At 44.8% G+C, this 19,653-nt stretch overlaps 1 protein-coding gene across 1 annotated transcript in view; it reads left to right on the top strand.

Moving 5' to 3' along the window:
- The window catches only part of LOC138531343 (carcinoembryonic antigen-related cell adhesion molecule 6-like), a 692,624-nt gene that overhangs the window by 265,672 nt on the left and 407,299 nt on the right, over window positions 1-19,653 (top strand). The window contains exon 4 of the mRNA XM_069640984.1: window positions 14,394-14,741. Coding sequence (XP_069497085.1) covers window positions 14,394-14,741 — 348 coding nt within the window. The remainder of the gene's footprint in view (window positions 1-14,393; window positions 14,742-19,653) is intronic.

The raw sequence follows: 19,653 nt of genomic DNA on the forward strand, positions 1-19,653 counted from the left end.
TGCAGTTGTAAGTCATCATGCATTTCAAGTAAGTGAAGTGCACAGAATGGCTGCAGGGGACATTGTACACTTGGGTGAACAGAACAAGTGAGGTGGTATGCATATATATTTCAACATGGTGCAAAGCATAGCCCTGTTGAACAATAGGGCGGCATATCACTGCCATTGCATTTGCTATGAGTAGGCCCTTCTAAGAGACTTGCTTGACAAAGTGTTTCAACACATTGGGCCTCATTCCGAGTACGGCGCTAACCAATGGCACTATTAACGCCTTGGTTGACGCCGTACCCGGACCGGCAGCGCCTTGGTGGATGGCGGAATCACCGCCCCATTCCAAGGTTGGCGGGCGGTAATTCCCCATTCACCAAGGCTCTTCCCCATTCCCAAATGAGCCCCCATAGGGCTCAATGGGAATGGGGAAGATGCAAATAACGGTGACCGTTCATTACGGTCACCGTTATTGGCTTGGAGGCCCCTTTGCACCCTCGACTTTAACACCTGCTCAAAGCAGGCGTTAAGGGTGAGGGCGCAGAGGTAACTCGGAGTATGGCGGTAAGGGATTACCGCCACCGGTCTCGTTACCGGTGGCCGCTATCCCTTACCGCCATACTCGGAATGAGGCCCATTGTCCCTTGAAAGGAAGTTATCAGCATGAGAAAGCTGCAATGTGGAAGTGATCAGCAGCAGAAAGGTGCAATATGGACAACATACATAGCTACTCATGTACCGTTTCGCACAGACAGCCCAATGTCATGGAGCGATGCATGTGCAGATGGGGTCAGGGTGAAAGTTGCCAGGGCTCATTGCATACGGGGAGTGCATTAGACATGATAGGAGGAGTGCAACATGGGTTGCGACAGGGTGTGCTGTGTGTGGTGATGGGCTAGTGGGCAGGGAGTGTATGGGAATGGCAGCAGGGGCCTCATAAGCACTGGGAGCTACGTGTGATATTTCAGTGCAGGAGACATAGTATCCTACTATTGTAAATGCGTGACAGATGGTGGAGAGTAGAAAGTGGTAGATTTGAAAAGAGACTGTTGCAATAGTGCAGCCTACACATAAGTACAGTTGTCTAGATAATGATCTTTTCTGCAGTTGCCGTTGCTTGGAACCATAAATTGCATTGTACTGTTGGTGGCATACTTTGGACAATGTCTGTGGCTGATCGGGTAGTGGGGAAAACATTTTGTTGCATTGTGGACAGGAAAGCAGAGAGATCCTGTTTCACTATTAGAAGGTATTATATGGATAAAAAAGAAGGTTCAACGCACATGGCACTGAAGTGCCACTTGAGGGTAGGGATGGAGAACAAAGAGACATGCTTGTAAAGAACGTAACGGCGAGTGTGTGTCACATATTGTGCGCACAGGTGCTTTTAGCACAGTAGTAACGATACTGTAGAGAAGTTGTTCGTACTGCAATTTGGTGGCAGTGGGTGCTCATGTGGACGAAAGTGGATGGAGTAAGCTTGCAATTTTGCAGTAACTTTTGTACTGCAGATGGTGTGCAGTGACAGTACAGTAGCAGGCTGATTTTGTTACAGTACCTATGAAGTGTTGTGTACAGCAAACACTGTAGCATGCTAACGTCTTGCATGGCAATGGTGAACTTGTGTGTGCCTATTTACGTGTATCCAATAAGGTAGCAGCAGAGAAAAGGTAGTGGAAAGGGAAGATGGACTGGTCCTACTTTACTAGGGTGCGGCCTTCCAGTGTTTTGAGCACCGCACGTGCCACTATCTGCCCTTCTCAACATGCTGGCCAATGTCCATGGGACTGTTGGGATTATCCAATCAGGTACTGTGAGAATGCTTCGCAGGAAGGGGCAGTGATAATGTTGTACATTATAATGTGCATAGTGAGGATAGCTGACATGGTGACAGGCATTGTCTGGACTTTTGGTAATGCCTTTTTGATAGATCAGCCAAGTATGCCCTGGAAAGAAACCTTGCTGCCAATTTCACCTTGGAAGGAGTGGACGTATTGTGGAATGCTGTGTAGTAGCACAGTTTTGCAGATATGAACGCACTTCGTCAACTGAGGAGCTTTGCAAATCCAGTGAAGTGGCTTTTTCCCACTGCAAAGGTGCTTTTTACATCTATGAAACTACGAGCAGTATGGGACGCTGCTCATGGATGTTGGTCAGTGCCCGAGGCAGGAAGGTGTCTCATGAACAGAAGCATGTACACTTTTGCATCATGTGATGCAATGTTGTTCTGGAACGATGCCCTCATTCATTGTGGAAAACCAGAGTTCTCTCAGGAAAATGGCTTTTCTCTGTCGCCCATTGGTAATGCTGTGTCGTTTGTCCGTCTACAAGATGCACTGAAGAAAGTACTGTACCAATGTACGCAGAAGGAAACAAGCAAGTAAATAGTATCCAAAGAACAAGGTGTTTGTCTAAAAGCAATTTAAAAAAAAAGGGAAATCTTTCTTCAGAGCCGCCTCCTAGAACGGCCTTCCCCTACCATGCTTGCAAGTTATTTCGCCATGGCCGCACGCAGTTGGAAAGCCACATCTGGAGACTTTGAGGATGGCGCTGATGAAAATGGAACTGCAGAGGTACAGGGATTGAGTAAAAGCTTTTGTGGCGTGGTGCGAGTACGGAGAGGCCTGTTGTACAGAAGTAATACTGTTAAATGGACAGCTCTTCATTGACATTGATGGAAGCGTGTACAACGTTTTACCAGTACGCAATGATGCTGTGCTGTAAATAACACACTGTGTGTGTTTCGTTCGGACGAGGTTGTTGCAGTCCTTGGGTACATGCACGTGCGTCTACTCCCTTTCTGTGCAAGCTATGAATGAAATTGGGACAAAGAGGACTGCCGCTAATGCGGGTGTGGGTGCCATCAAGGGCCGTTCATAATTTTCTCCACTAGTGTGTGTAGCCAGGCACAGGTACATGGTTGTAGTGAATATAGAGCACAAAAAGGTTTTGTACCTTCTTTTTGTGGTGGTGGGTGCTCATGTGGATGAATGTGGATGCACTTCTGTTGCAATTTTTTACTAACTTTCGTACTGCACATGCTGTGCAGTAACAGCACAGTAGCAGGCTGATTTTGTAACGGTACCTGCAAAGTGTTGTCTACAACAAACTGTGTTTCATGCTATCTTCTTCCATGGCATTGGTGGAATCGTGTGTGCGCATCTACTGGTATGCAATGTGGTATTGGCAGAAAAAAAGGTAGTACAAAGGGAAGAGGGACTGCTCCTGGTTTACTGGGGTGCGTTCCTTGCCATGTTTTGAGCACTGAACGTGCCACAATGTGCCCTTCTTACCGTGCTGGCGAATGCCATGGGACTGTGAGGATTATCCAATCAGGTGCTGTGGGTGTGGTTTACAGGAAGGGGTGGTGAAAATATCCTACATTGTACAGTGCATAGTGAGGATGGCTGACATAGTGTGGACTTTTGGTGATGCCTTTGTGATAAATGTGCACTGGTATGCCCTGGAAAAAAACTTCAGTGCCAATTTCGGCTTGGAAGAAGTGGACGCATTGTGGAACGCTGTGTAGGAGCCCAGTTTTTCTGACATGCATTTACTTTGCAAAGACTTTGCCACTTTTGGTGCAGCAGATGTTGTGGTCATCCACCACGGTGGCATGCATATGAGTTACGTGCGTTGTGAAGGTTTATTTTGTCGACTGAGGAGTTTGCTGAATCTAGTGAAGACGTGTTTTCCCACTGCGAAGGTGCTTTTTTCATATATAACTCTACGTAGAGTATGGTGCACTGCTCCTCGATGTTGTTTGGAGCCCGAGGCATGAAGGTTTCTTACTAACAGAAGCATGCACACTTTTGCGTCTGGTGCTGGAATGTTCTTCTCCAACAATGACATCATTAGTTGAGGAAATGCTGACTTTTTTTAAGACAATGGCATTTCTTTGTCACCCACAGGTAATGCAGTGTTCTTTGCCTGTTTAGAAGAAGCAGTGAAGAATGTACTATAAGAATGTCCACACAATAAAAGAGAAAAGCAAATACTATCTGAAGGAGAAGTTGTTTTGCTGCAAGCTTGCAAAAAAGAAAATGGTCTCGTGAGAGCCTCCTCCTACAACTAACTTCCCGTACCCTGGTTGGAAGTTGTTCCCCCACAACCGCACATAGTTTCAAAGCCTCATACAGGGACTTTGAGGAAATGGGACTGTACAGCCACAGCGATTGTGCAACAGCTTTTGTGGTTGTGGTATGTACGCAGAAGCCTGTTGTACACAACTAATACTGTTAAATGGAGAGGTCTTCATTGTCATTGGTGCAAGCGAGTGCAACTTTTCACCACTATGCAATGATGCCGTGCTGTAAAGAACACAATGGAAAGGGAAGAAGGAATGTGTGTCCTTCATTTGGCCGTCCCCTCCTTGGGTACACTCACGTGAGTATACTCCCTTTTTCTGGAAGTTACCAATGACAATGCGACATGTGGACTATGGGCCTCATTCCGGGTTTGGAGCTAACCATGGAGTAATTAGCTCCATGGTTGCCTCCGAAACCGTCCTAAATCCAGCATGGTGAATGGAGTAATTACCGGTCCATTCCAGGGTTGGAGGGACCGGTAATTCTCCTTTCACCTTTTGCCCTTCCCCATTCCCATTTCTGCCCCATAGGGCTCAATGGGAATGGGGAAGGAGGTAATTACAGCACTGTAAATTACGGGACCGTAATTACCTCCGAAGTACCTTTGCGGGTCCCGTACTTTACTGCTGCTAAAAGCAGGAGGTAAGGAAGGACCCGCAAAGGGACCTCGGAATACGGAGGTAAGGGATTACCGGCATCGGCACCCTTACCGGTGCCGGTAATTCCTTACCTCCAACCTCGGAATGACCCCCTATGGCTGCTGAGGGTGTGGGTGCCACCAATGCACGTTCATAATTTTCATCACTAGTCTGCGTACCTAGGCACAATGACATGGCTGGTACTAGTTGCAGACACACTCTAGGTGAGCAGATGTGGTGCAGTATTATTTGCAGGGCAAACGGATGTGCTGTAGTCCGGCTTATGTCCCCGAAATCAGGGCCCACGCACACTGTAGTTGTGGTCGGCTGGTCACGTTGGCACTGCTGTCGTCATGCATCTCGAAAGCCACATCCGGGGACTTTAGGATGGTGGTTATGGACATGGGACTGTACAGGCACAGGGATTGTGCAACTACGTTTGTGGCTGCGGTGTGTATGCAGAGCCCTGTTGTAAACAACTAATACTGTGACATGGACATCTCTTCATTTTTATTGGTGGAAACGTGTGCAACATTTTGCGAGTACGCAATGTCCCTATGCTGCAAAGAATACACTGCAAAGGGAATAAGTACTGTTTCACCTTCATCTGGAAAAGGCTGTCGCCGTCCTTGGGTAAACACCTGTGCGTATACTCCCTTTTTCTGCAGGCTACCTATGACATTGGGACAATGGGGCGTGTCGCTGCTGCGGGTGTGGGTGAGAGGAAGGGATGTTCATGATTTTCTCCTCTACTGTCCGTACTCAGCCAGAGTGTATGGTTGCTGGTACTTGCAGACACACTGTACAACACTACTTTTAGCCATTCCACCATTGCGACAAGTGAAATACACCCTATTTCTTTTACAAATGGCTTGAAGAGACACTATCTTACCCCAGCCTACACAGGCCTGTCACATGTTTTGTCACACACTACTGAGGAACATTCAGAGGCCTCCCGCAGTGTTTGTGTACCGTGTGCAGTCTGACAGATTGTGTAGGACACTGAGTGATGTCTTATAAAAGTCGCCAATGCACTTTTTACCCAAACCCCCACCAGTGTATGTGTATCTTGTGCGGTCTCAGTGAGTGTGTAGGAAAATTAGTGATGTGTTCTTTGAGCCTCTATGCACCTTTCACAAACCCCCAATACTGTATCAGTTCCTTGTGAGATGACATTGCCTGTGAAGAAAACTGAGCAATATATTATGTTTAATTTATTTATGTATTTGGATTTGCAAAGCGCCTACCAGCCCAAGGGCATTGAGGCTCTGTTGCATGACATTGGGGGTCATTACAACCCCGGCAGTCGGGGGTTAATGGGGCCGGTAGAGCTGCCAGCCCCGTTAACCCCCCTACTGCCTCATTACAAGGTTTCCTCGTGTGACCCGCTAAGGGCACCTGGTTTTACCAGACGTCCTTAGCGGGTCCCACAAGCAGACCAGGATGCAAACAACGGGCCCGTCATCAACTGGCCCATTGTTGCATCCGCCCCATTCCCATTAAGCCCTATGGGGGCTCGAATGGGAATGGGGAAGGTTTTTTTAATGGGGACTTACCGGGTCCTCCAAGGTTGGAATGACCCGGTAAGTGCCCATTCAGAGGACCCAGACCCAGACACGACTTTGGAGGCAGCCATGGTGCTAATAGCACCACGGCTACCTCCAAACTCGTAATGACCCCCATAATATTATAAAGATCTTATACACAATCCAATCCTTTAACCAATCAGAACACACAAGAATACAATCAATGTAAAATAGAAAAGCAAATTAAAAGCATAACCTGTCCTAACAAAGAAACTCCTGCTCATGGCCATCAAGGAAAGAAGTATCTCCTTATTCCTCTCTGGGAAAGCAAGATTACATTATGAAACCCATTAAATTCAAACAGTACAAAAAGCTTTGCTAAAGTGTGTGGTGAAATTATAAAACACACTTCCACATCATAAATAGTATAAATAGGAGTACTTTTCACCTCCTGAAGCTCCACACTTTGTCGTAAAACATGCGTTAAGCACTTTTGGTTGACTAACTAAGGATTTTTTTGGGAATGATTTTGATGCAGATGTCTCTTACTGTTTAAATACAGATTGTCCCACATTAAAATAGGTGTGCTTGTTTGGCAGTAGTTGGTGTGGGTGTCTAATGTCGCTCCTGCTACCTGTTGGGTGTTAAGGTAGGCAGGCCCTTCTCTACTACAAGTAGCATCTACTCTGCTGCCAGCTGCCCTGATTTTGGAACCGTGCATTGTATGTTTGCATATACTTTGGGCATATTTTTGTGATGCTTTCTTAATACAATCTAACAATACGGTTGACAACACCAAGTATACATGTTTTTTAAAAAAAACATAGGATTTCTTAGGCCTCTACATAACAAAATCTGTTTGACGTCAAGGTACACTTTGCTATTTTAAAAAGTTACTGCCTTTACCTACTGAGTACACTATTAAAACTTTCTTTACTTGCTCGTCTTTACTCACCGACATGTCGTTTGTTTTACCAAGACCTATTGTAATGGTTCATTCGTCCACAAGTAGTACATGTGTCATCCTCTCAAACATTATTCACTAGGTTTCATCCACTTTTACAAATCCAAAGTGACTGGTGAATTACATTGTTGTTCTTGATATGTTTGACCAGGAAATTGTATTGTGGCGATGAAGAAAGTGGTGACATTATGCACACGTCAATCATTTGCTAAATTTCTTCATTATGATGGGTGACAGTATATGGGATGGAGCACATCAGGCAGTACACTCCTGTGATGTTTTGAAGGCCATATGCCAACTGAGGTCATTTCTTGTGATGTCTTAAGGTGACACTTAATGTGACATAATGTCCTGTGATGCTATGTCCTGTCGTTTCATCGGGTGCAGTTCATGTGGCTAAATTTTCTGTTATGTCATCAATACGGTAGGTACGATTTTTGAAATGTTACCATTGCTACACATTTTCGGGCACACAATGTTGCCATGTCGTCTTTTGGACGGCTGTCCGCTGGGCGCATTTTGCCCAGACAGCGTTGTGTGCATGTGCATAGGTGTACTATGCACACCGTAGCCAATTTTCTACAGAGTAATAGTGCACCACACGAGCACCAACCATTTTGGGAAGATGATGGCTACTTGTAGGGTACACCAGGTGGGATGTTTTTATACATAGCTATCTGTAGGAGGTGGGTGGACGCTCCAACCACATTAACGTTCTTTCGCATGTGCTCCACATTGCTCATGTTACGAGGACACAGAGGATCACATACACAAACCTGTACTTGCACTAGGCACAAACGTCCGTTCTTGCACGCATTGTTAGGTGGTGGACAACATGCCGACATGTGGAGTCTGCTGCCGTCGTACGGATGCATCCGTTGTCATTGTGGGCTGTAGGACACCTATCTTTTGGTTAATTGCAAGCATTGCAAGGATGACTGTGTTCCGCAGAATGAACGCCATTTGACGAAAAAAAGCATACGACCCAAACACTTATCATTATTAATGTTCTCTTTTCCACATTCCAACAACCCGATAGGCAGGTAAAGGGGTGTATTGCTCTCCTCTGAAAAGTGCACGGAACTACCATGAATCACCAATGCAATTATAGAGCAAATACTTCAACCCAAAAACAGACACAATAATTCACAGCCACGCACGCTTTAGAAGATAATCAGCTCTTTACGGCTATTTATTCAAAGATTACAAGTACATAGAAATAACTCATAAAACTAACATGGACATAGATCACAGAAAACATAAAGAAGTCAAAGAAAGAATACATCACCGTGAGCGTATTATCACTCTTCATCTCGCCCATTCACGGCTGGAAGACCCCGAGGACAGCCAGGACGAGAGTGCCACAGCTCACAGGAAGGCCAGACGGAGCGTCCTTCTCTGGCTGAAGTCTCACCTGAACCCCCCCCAGATCCTCCTTTATAGGCACTCCAAAAAAAGGAGTTAATTCTCGAATCTTCTGGAATTGCGCCTCCGCAGTTGAGGAACAGCCGTCGGTTGCCAGCTGGGTCAACCGAGAGCCCCCCCCCAAGGAATGCAGGGCCTCCCTGCTCTAAAACTCAGAAAAAACATGCTCCACGGAGAACAGTAGCAAATCATAACAAAATTAGCTTTTCCCAGCAGAAATGGCCTTGACTGCATACCAAGTTTGAAAAAAAACATGTTTGTCTCAGCACTGTGAATCTAACACTTCAGCAAAATGTGTGCAGCCTTTCACTGCGGAATGAAGTAAATATCCAACATGGCTGCGAGCACTCCCAGAATGCATTGTGCCTGCGCCATTTTGAACTAAGCATAAATTGAGCAGAACATCTCCACCCTTTGGATATTTATCCTCCGTAGCCATGTGGCACTAACACTGGTCTTTAAAACCTACGAAATGTTAAAACTAAATTGGGAACACATTGAAGGCAACAACAACAAGCAATTATAATAGTCAATATAATAAAAATGCAAGCAAAAATATAACGTAGTGTACCCCCAATATCAGGTATCCATGAAAATAATCAATCCCACCAGCTTCTGTTTTGATCTTGGGATACTTGAGAAATGAGATCCCTCAAACCTCTAATATGACTTTCAATGAATCGTGAGTGGTCACTCAAATTGAAATAACACATACCTTCAAAGGCATTACACCCTAAATTATGTTTCAGCAATAAGTAGTCAACTGCAGCTCTGTTCTGCAAAGTAGCTCTTCTAATAACTTAACTATCAAGGAGCAACTCTTCTAAAGCTTGCGAAGTATGATTAAGACTCTTAACTACTAAACACGCTAATTTCATCAAAGATTTGTAAACTCCAGCAGCTAAACCCCAAACACCTACTAAGGAAAGGGTTAATGCTAAAACCTCAGCTTCTGATATCAAATGTACATGTGAATCACAGTCAGGAGATAATCCCATAGATTCAAAAGTTTGACCTTTTACCTCGAGTTATCACTGAGTGTAAAGGAAACATCATTAATCCTAATCGAGTCAAAGCACATGGACCTCCAGAAATGTTAGCTGGAATATAAGTATATGTAATGTTACCACATGAAAAGAGCCATCCTGTTTCAAATGCTACCATCTCTAATTAGAGCTCACATACTTGGCAGCATTACTACAAATCAAAGACCTCAACATACGCACAGCTAACTTTGGTGTGCGCATTCCTTTTATCTCAAAATATATTATGCCCCTGCTCGCCCAACCCTGCTGCCCCAACAATTCAGGAATCATTTTCCTGGCTACATGCAATGTAGCAATTTTGGAAAAGGCAAAACATCAACATCTCTGGTTAAGGCAATTCAGTGGGAAGGGCAAAACATTTCGTTTTTTTTCACAGATTAATCTCAAAATGCATTTAAGAATCATTTTTCAATGTATTAGCATTCAAGTGCTGTTTCACACAGCTGTTTGTGGTGCAAGATGTCACGGTCCACAACTCATTGTCCACAGTACTTTAGACAAGAAAGGCAAAACATATCAACAAGGTCATTAGAACCGTCGACTGAATTATTTGAATGTGCAGCATCAAATGTTTGACAATATGCCAAGTCTGCACTGTGACTGTTCTGGAGAAGTTATTACTTTGTTGGACACTTCTCGCAGGTTGCAGAACAAATGTCTTCACGCACGTCATGCATGTTAGCAGCATTGAGTGTGGTGCAGGACAGGTTCAAAGTTCACATATCATCTTGCAATGAGTCGCTTTCTCTGAGAATGCGTCTGCTTGACTGATCAGTGTCACCCGCAAATTGCACACATCTACCCCAATCATGGCACGCAACTGTCTTGGTTATTTGCCTAGGCAAAATACAAACAGAAAGGTTAAGATTTCATCAAAAGGTACACTATCAGTGTTATCCACATTAGGATGTCATCAAAACTTCAATATCAGCATTGTCCACCCCTTCCCTTCACACCACCCCCGCCTTCAGAAGTCTCATCACCCTTCTGCATGTTACTGGGGGCTTATTTGCACACAACCATACGGGGTGTAACCGCCTAGTCACAAACTCATTTGTGCAATGCGATCATAGTTGGTCAATGGTACCTCAGACTGATCTGTGATTTTACAATAGCCATATAATAAGTACCCAGGTCGCACTTCTCAATGGATCAATGCTTTTCTTTGTCACCAAAGCGATCACGAATGCCAGGCGCCAACTTGCTTCCAGTGTTTCATGATCTTGATTTAGGTTGCCCTGCTGGCATCATTCCATTTTTCATAGGTAAAGTCCTTTTGTCCAATACCGCCTGCAGTTGCACAAGCAGCTTTGTTTATTTTTCTCCATACAGCTAGTGTCTTTCAAGCCTCTGGTTTTCCACTTGTCATTTTCCCAAAGGGTGTCTGCTGATTTCTTGGGCCACCCTTTTGAGAGCAATAGTCTAAGTTAGTTCCTTTAGTTGCTTCAACAAATCATTAATTCTGGCACTAAGCCATGAGGCTTCTGGATCATGGCTAATGTGCAGTGTTCATGTTATACTCCAAAGCCCCGCTCTGCATGTTGTCTCTTGCAAAACGGCTACCTTTGTCAGTTTTTTTTTTCCATCTGGAACGCCATAATGTCTTTGTCAGTTACTCCAGCCCTGGCAATGTAGCTTGCATTTTTGCCAGCTGTGTATTTTCACTTCTCAAAGCGCCTAGAGGTTAGTTCTCCAGTGCACAGTGCTTTACTTCAGTTCACATCACATGGGGCATGGGGATGCAGCTTGCACGGCAATGTCTCTTGAAATGGGCAGCTGTCTTTTCTTAGCCCATTCACAGATGCACAGTTTTTATGTTTTTATGTAATTATGTTTTTAATTTATTCCCTTAAGGTGTCCTCCCAATGACTTCCTCCTATTTGCTTTGTACGTACACAATTTGTAAACCTACTCTGTTTTTCCTTGCCATTGTTCGCCACAGTGCTCTTTGCATATATTTTTGGCAATTGGTGCTTTCTACCAATGTGTATCAACAAATCCGGCACCTAACTTCCCAGTGCCAATGGGACATTACAAGTCCCGGCGGATCAGGAAGTCAGGAGCCAGAAATTGTTAGTCCCATGGAATGGGGACTCAGAAGCTGCGGCACTGTTGTTAACCGTGACGGTTTGCAGAGCCGTTGTACACGGCAGGTTAGACATACCAGATGCAACGGCCCTGGCAGGCAGAGTTGTAGTTGTAGTTTGCAGGAATGAAGCCCTATGTCTTTTCAATCATAAATTACCCATATCATTATTGTGACAGATGACATAGGCGGTCCCTGGGTTGGGTGCCTTTGTAATAAGTGGTGTATGCTTGAACAAGAATAAACCAGAGAATGGATTTTTAGTATAAATAGACACACACCAGGAACAGAGTCTAGGGACAGATACAAATAGGATTAATATAAAAGGTGCAGCACCCTAACAATATCAATTTAGATATTTATATGGTCTACATGTATGTGGAACATTCTTAGCAGGGATACGTCAGCGTCAGATTGTGAAGGCCAGTGAGCAGAAAGGAGGCAACGCTTTCTAGGTTAGTAAGTTGATCTTAAATGTTCTCCTAAACAGAATTAAACATGGGCTGTCCTTGATGTGGGAGGAAGGTTATTCCTTAGGAGCGGCAACATCAACAGAAGGCGCAGAAACAGAAAGATGCATAGAGGTGACAGATTGAAGGATTGAGGAGAGAAGATGTGCACAGAGATCAGGGGGACAGTATAAAGCGATTCAGTTAGCTAGGAAGAGGGGGCAAGGCACTGGATTGATTTTTAGATGAGGAGTAAGAATTTAAAGAGAGACTTATTTTGCATTGATATCCAGCATGGTGCTGGGTTCTGGAGTTGATGGGTGATCCTTGTGCATTGTAGAAGGTATATGTAGAAAAGTTGAGAACTTTGTTGAGGGGAGAGAAGAAATAGAAGGGAAGTCCATGGAGTAAACACAAACAGTCAAAAGAGTCATGAGGTTTACTGACCACAAGGTTAGAGCTTAGAGGTTTGATTAAGGAAAGGATGCAGTGGCCGTGGACATTCCTTTTCATGAGGAGGTTAATCTTGGCAGCTGTGGCACTTGACCGTCATGAAGTGCTGGAGTATTAAAACACTATCAAACTGGATGTCTATGTTGACAGACTGTTGCGAGGGATTTAGCTGGTGTGAAAGAGAAGAGAGATTGTAGAGTTTCTTTAGCATTTGAGGCAGGGAGAAAAATAACATGTGTCTTGAAGGAGTTTGTCAGAGGGAAACATCTATTGTTGGGCAACTGTGGGACAGCTGGTGATGTGTTCAGAGAGGGCACAGATGAAGGAGAGAGAAGACACATTTCTGGGAGTCATTAGGAGGAGCAGATGGTGGAAGCCAAATAACAAGATATATTTGCCTAGGAAGAAGGTGTATAGAGTAAAGAGAAGTAGGACTAGGGATGAATATTGAAGAACTTCCACTGGAGCTGGTGTGGGTGGGGGAGGAGTTGTTAGAGTTCCATAGGAAGAAAAAGGAAAGATTGAAGAGAGAGGAGACCAGCCAGCCAAGTGGGGGTGAGGAAGAGGGGCTTGAAGCCAAGGGATGAGTAGGTCACACGGATGGTGGGAATATCTGGTCTGCATGTGAACATGAGTGTTTCATATGGCTCTTAAGGGAATACAGAGGCTTTCTGTATAGATTAGATGTTCCTTTAAAGAAATCAAATTGTTTACTTTAAATCTAAAACAACAGAGAAAGAAAGTGGTTTGTTGGATCCACCAACGTACAAATGCATTGTTGCATTGACACATTTGATATAGCTGGACATCACATCACTAGTCAAGATTTATTTTAAAACGAATAAGATCCTCCCTCCATCTTCCCTTTAAAACACCCTTCTATTCCCGAAACGTACAACCCCAACAAATCACACCTGTCGAGTGTCTTATCCAAGCGATTTCTACAACAACAATGTGTAGTGTGTGTGGGGGGATTTGGTGGGATATCCCCTGGTCAGTCAGACCTCACTAATTCATCAACACATTGCAATCCTCCTCTCATGTATATTCCGGTTTCTAGGCGTTGTAGTAACATGTCTATCATCAGTCTGAGCTCATGGTAATTACCTTAGCAACCTTAGGCCAGTCTCCACGTTGCCTCAGTCTATTCTACTGCATATTGGCATATGGACACATTCCTCCAACTGTTCTACTTGTGTTCTGCACAAACCAAGGGTCATCCTGTAGTCGCAATCAAAACATCTCACAGGAAAGCAGTTACTGTCGCAGGTCAGGAATGACGTTCATCGGCAAATCGAGAAGTGGTGCGCTGTGCTGGCCTCAGCCCCGGAATAGAATGGGTGGCTTCCAGGCAAGCCTCATGCAGCGGCAGAGCTGTTCCGGGGTCAAAACGCGGGAGTTGCAAGAGGTCCTGTAGCTGAGGCACATGCCTGTTCTCTTCCATACATGTTCCACTGTGCGAATACTTAGGGTACAAAATCGCTATGCAGAAGTCAACATTATGTGCCTTGTTATGTTTTGTTTCTGGAAACATGTGTCTTTGAGTAGTGCTTGTGGGGATCTGTGTTTAAATTCCAGTGCTTGTGGCAGGAGGGTGGGCCAGTGGCACTGTGTGCATGATGAGAGGAATGGAGACGTGTGTGGCGGTGGTGGTGTGCGGTGAGAGACCACACAATCTTCGCATTCGCGTTACCTGCTCTAATACTCACTTTTCCAATTCCCCCTTTCAGTTGTGTTCCTTGTATGCATCCAGCGGACGTCGGGTCAGGGATCCAGTCCTGAAGTGACCGCACGTGTAGGAGAGACGGTCACTCTGCCTGCCCCGGCCACTACAAATATCATTACCTTCAGCTGGTACCGAGGGACAGCAGGGATTACAGCACAGAGGATCTTCACTTACTTAACGTCAACGTCCACACAGAACAACGGCCCCCAGTTCACGGGCCGTGAGGCGGGGCTTGCAGACGGATCCTTACAGATCAGAGGCGTCCGCACGAGTGACACCGGGAATTACACTGTGCTCATGACTCTAGGTGATGCATCGACATCTCAGGGAACCACCCAGCTCAGAGTCTATGGTAAGTGGCGGTATTCCAGTCAATCCTCTCTATAGGCGAACTCCCCCCTGTCATGTGATGAGGTTTAATAGAGTGAGGGCACCCCCCTACAATTAAGCATGAAACAGGTCTTTAAAATAAGGATGGGGGAGTATGGCGGTTCAAATGATTACATAGTAGGGGAGAACAGTACTTTAAATGGCGTTTAGATGGTTTCCTCCTCATGTCCCAGAGCTCATATAATGTCTGCCTATTGCTCGCTGGAAAGAACGGATGGGAGGACCCTGCCCTTCCCAGATGCACATAGTGAAGATGTAGTGTAATCGATAAACCATGTATAAAGGATTGATCCACAGAACCGTGTTTGGGGCTCGGAGTGAAGTGCTCATTTGCAAGATTCTTACGCATCTGCATAGGCGCACAGCTAGGGGAGGTCCCAAGGAGCCTTTCTATAGATGCCTGAGAAAGTGCATGTCGCCAGTGTAAGCATCTCTCTGATGTGCAGCTAGAGGAGTGCTTTCAGTAAGAAAAGCGGCGTGCAAATCCCTTTGTTTCTCGCATTGGACACACGATCGGCCCACCATAAAGAGCACTTTGTGTAAAACCATCCAAAGAAGGAGCCATGTATTCTTTTCAGTTCACTTCATGGTGACCTGGGTTACTTTGCATACACTGTGCATCTGCATTAGTCCCAGAGTGCGCCGTGCATCTGCTAGAATGAATACACATTCATTTCGAAGTGAAGACAGTTCAGTTTAACACCTCTGTTGGATTTGTTCACGTTCTCGAGGACGGGCCTGCCTATAATTAGAGGTCACTGGGTCACGTGGCACTCAATGCAGCCATTTCTCAGCAAAGGCAGAAGCAACATGTTCATGCTTTCTTCTTGCCACTGAAACTGTCTCCAGGGGTCCTCACTTGAAAAGAATGCAGAGCTCACTTAAAGTACTCCTGTTATACAGCCTGGTCAAACCGTGTTCTGTCTAGCATGTGTATTAAGGTAACTAGTAATATTTATAGAAATGACAATGCTTATTATTGGTTGCACATCTCTATGACAACCACACGTCTAAGAAATGCCATTACTGTATCTTATCCACTAATGTAGTATCCAGATACCTTCTTATGTGGGCCTCTCGGCTACCAGGTGAGAAACAAGATTTGGCAAAGCAACAGTGTTGGCATTGATGAAGGGAGATGACTTCACTTGGGCAGGTCTCCTCTCAGGTTCGAGGTATAGACGCGTAGAGGCCGCGCATGGTGGCGGTTGGCAAAGATAGACTAGCGTCAGCCATGGGGTTGCTCAGCAACATGTGGCGACAGTCGACCATGGTTTCTAATGGTCAACTATGGTTGGAGAACCTTGACAAATGACGTCATTTGTTCCTGCAGGCACGACTATGAAAGGTGATTTGCTACTATAGATGTCAATGATCAGTGGTGGTCGGCAATGGTCGACTATGATTGGTGATGGTCAGCTGTGATTGCCGATGGAGCAGGCCAAATTGCATGCTCACTGCCTGACCATAAAAATCCTATGCCAATAAAAATTATGTTTTGCTTGAAATTAAAATGGCTGCCAACCAAGACACAAGGCAGGGAAGCTAAACAGCACACAAGATCTATACCTCCGATATGACATGCCATCATCTCTACACATATAGCACTAGTGTGTTGCTAAAGCACCACCTAAACCAGCCAACACTAAAAGAAAAGCTGCATACTAGAAGCCAGTTGCATTTAGATGATGTCGTAGCTTTATATTCTGCCAATTGTCAAATCTGTCTTCAATTTTGCTATGAGGCTTCAGTTTTCTTTGCAGCCAAGGCATCAAGATATAAAAAAGTTGAAAATGATGGTTTGCTAAACGAAAGAGAAGCCTCTACCATGTGAGGGTCACCGAATACGATTACCGCAGTTTAATATTTACATTGAGTGCACACTGTGCAGCTAGAGAGTGACGGGCCGCTAAAGCGTGTGGTATGGTCACTAACTGTGCAAATGAAGCACACATCATACTAACCTTGTTAATGAGGTTTATTCCAATTGCTTTTCAAGATGTCACATTCGTTTTATGTTCATTACGCTGTAAAGATTGGTACCTATACAGATGACACCACTTGTGCCCGCCTTCAGATTGCTTCCTGTTGACACTTATACTCACTATACAACTTCAAGTAAATAATTGTACGATCTTATGATAAATGTGAAAAAGTACAATGGTGATACATTATATGTAAATTAAAAGGTTGAAATGTCGAACAAACTGGTGCTGCACAACATAGTTAAAGGACGGTACTTGTGTATGTCGATAGGGATGTTTCTGCCTGAACCAAATCAAAATAGTGCTTTGTTATATTGCGTTACTGGGTTATAGCAGAGCTCAGCATTTGCTATTTGCACGGTGTCTTGGTTGTATGGGTTCTGCAAGTAAAGTGGTGGGGTTCTGGGTAGGTTATAGGGTAAAAAGATAGCAGAGCACATTCGATCAGATGTGCGGGTGGGCGTGTGCTTCGTCTGGGGCATCAGTTACAGTTAGTGAACGGCCATCAGAGAAACATCTATTTATTGATTGCCTTGTTAAGCAGTGAATCATGCCCTTTAACCTTATCAGCAGGATATAGTGGCATTGCATTCTAAATTTTGCATATAAACGAGATATTGCAGCAGAATACTGTAAATTTTGCAGCATGTATCCCTAATTGAACTAGGTGTGATGAAATGACTTCTGCCCGCAGGAGTACAAGGATGATTAGTGGCTAAACCGCCTACTCATACCTCACACTTTACAAAACAAGAGTGATCTGAATCAAAAAGGTGAAACAGGCACAGATAAGAGACCTACCTCCTTCACCGTTTGTGGGGAGAGGGCAGAGCAGCTATAGTCTTAGGAGGGGTGTGAATGTAATCCAGTAGCAAACCAAGCAACAATAGTCCAACAATAAAAAAAAGCAATGCACAATCAAGGTGCTATAACAAATATATAATTTAATGAAAAACACCAATGTATAACTAACTAGCAAAAACACTATCAAAAACCCATCCCTGTAAAGGAAGGCAAAGAAATGAAGAATGTAAAGTGGCAAGAACTCTGGATACTTAGCGTGCGGGAAAAGGCACTAAAGTACCACAATCTTAAAAAAGGATATGCTTTTTGGTGGAGAAAGGGTAAATGGGGTTTAACCAGTCTCTAGTGCTCCCAAGAAGTGAACCAGGGGGGCTTGGACTCTCTTCAATTCTACATGGTTAGAAGCCGTCGAAGCAGGCTTCGAGCTGTTCTGCTTGTGGGTTGAAACAGGTTCAAATGCAGCGAGTCACAATCAAGTCGTGTTCGACCAGGTGCTCGATGCGGTGTGAGGTGACATCAAGCAATGCAGGTCAGATGGATCACAATGAGCAGTTCAGCAATGGAGTGTGGTTCGAGACAATGATTACCATTGGTTTGGGTCGACTAGTGACTCGATGGTCCCACGGATTGAGTCGAACTGCGATGCAAAGCCCTGGTGGTTCGATGCTTGGTTCAATGCAGTGGTTCAAAGTCATCTGCACAGGGAGCTGGTGCTTGAGCCAAATGTTGACATGGCTCTGCTAGGGTGTTGCAGCTTCAACTCAGTGGATGCTGCGAGCGTGGTGGTTCGAAGATCGAGTGAGTGCCAAAGTCAGTACTGGGGTTATCTTTGGCTAGAAGGGTGTTGGACATGGTTTGAACATGTCTTGAAGTGATCTGAAGGCATTAAACAGGGCTCTTGGCTCTTCTGGCTTTGATGATGTGAGTACCAATCCAGATGATTCCTTGTTCTCCCAAAATGGGAAGTTGGAAAACACCTGCAAGGTCCCTCCCCTGCAATCAGGTTTTGGGTACAACTGTAGCAGGTATAGAAGCAGGTCTTGCTCCAGCTGCAGTTCAGAATTCCCTGGGAAGTGGTAGGAAGCAGAGTTTACCTCTGAATTCGAACACTCAACCTTGACCTCACTGGAGGAGGGCTTTGGATAGGACTGCTCTTTCAAAAGAGTTCCAAATTAATTCTTCCTTTAGGCCTGGATGGTCCAGAAGTGACTTAAAGAAAGGGTGGTAGACACCCTCTTTTATTTGCAGAAGGCCACACACAATCAGATAACAACAAGCCTGCTCTAAGGGGTCCAATACCTGTCCTTGTGACAAGTGATGTTCACCTGGTTGCAGCTCAGCCAAAGTTCTTTGTGTTAAAGGAAGTGAAGGAGACAAGAAGGAAAGAGAGGCACAGAGAAAAGAAGATGGTGGAAACGTTCCCCAACTGTGCTTAGCTCGCCCTGACTAAACTAATCCTCCCACTTCTCAGCCCCATACCATCTAATACCCTTTGGTATGCAGCACCCTGGTGTGTAAAGGCTAGCACTTTTGTTCAGAATGCCCCCTTTGATTCAAGTTCTCAAGGGCAGCTCTGCTATTACTATCCAATATCACAAAGGATCAAAAGAGGGGCAGCCCACACTGATTATTGTCTTGCTGGATACAGCAGAGAGAGCCAGTTTATATGGAGTACACACAGCTTGTCCATGGCTGGCCTGGGCTCAAAGGGTTGACATATGTATGATACGGATCAGGTGCGGCTTTAAAAAGTATGTGGATTACCAGACCTCATACCTTACTCAGGTTTGGATTATGTTTAAAGATTAAACTGCCACAATGGTGTAAATTCCTCATTATTATATAGTTTGGGAACAGAGTATACGAGTTGCATACATCCTCTGCAAATCAATGACCTGGCTGTCACAGCAGCTGTCCAAGTGGTACATGTGGCCTTAAACCATCGTCTGTGCCACTGGAGAGAAAATGCAGCTGATCTGGAGACTGATGCAGAAGGGCATGTGTCACTATGATTTTGGCATGGAGGTTAATGAAAGGGGGCATAATTAATTGATCACCCTTTCTGCGATGTAATTACCTGCATCA

The sequence above is a fragment of the Ambystoma mexicanum genome, chromosome 1q (assembly GCF_040938575.1).
Source record: "Ambystoma mexicanum isolate Mex_15411 chromosome 1q, UKY_AmexF1_1, whole genome shotgun sequence".
In the NCBI taxonomy this organism is placed as follows: domain Eukaryota; kingdom Metazoa; phylum Chordata; class Amphibia; order Caudata; family Ambystomatidae; genus Ambystoma; species Ambystoma mexicanum.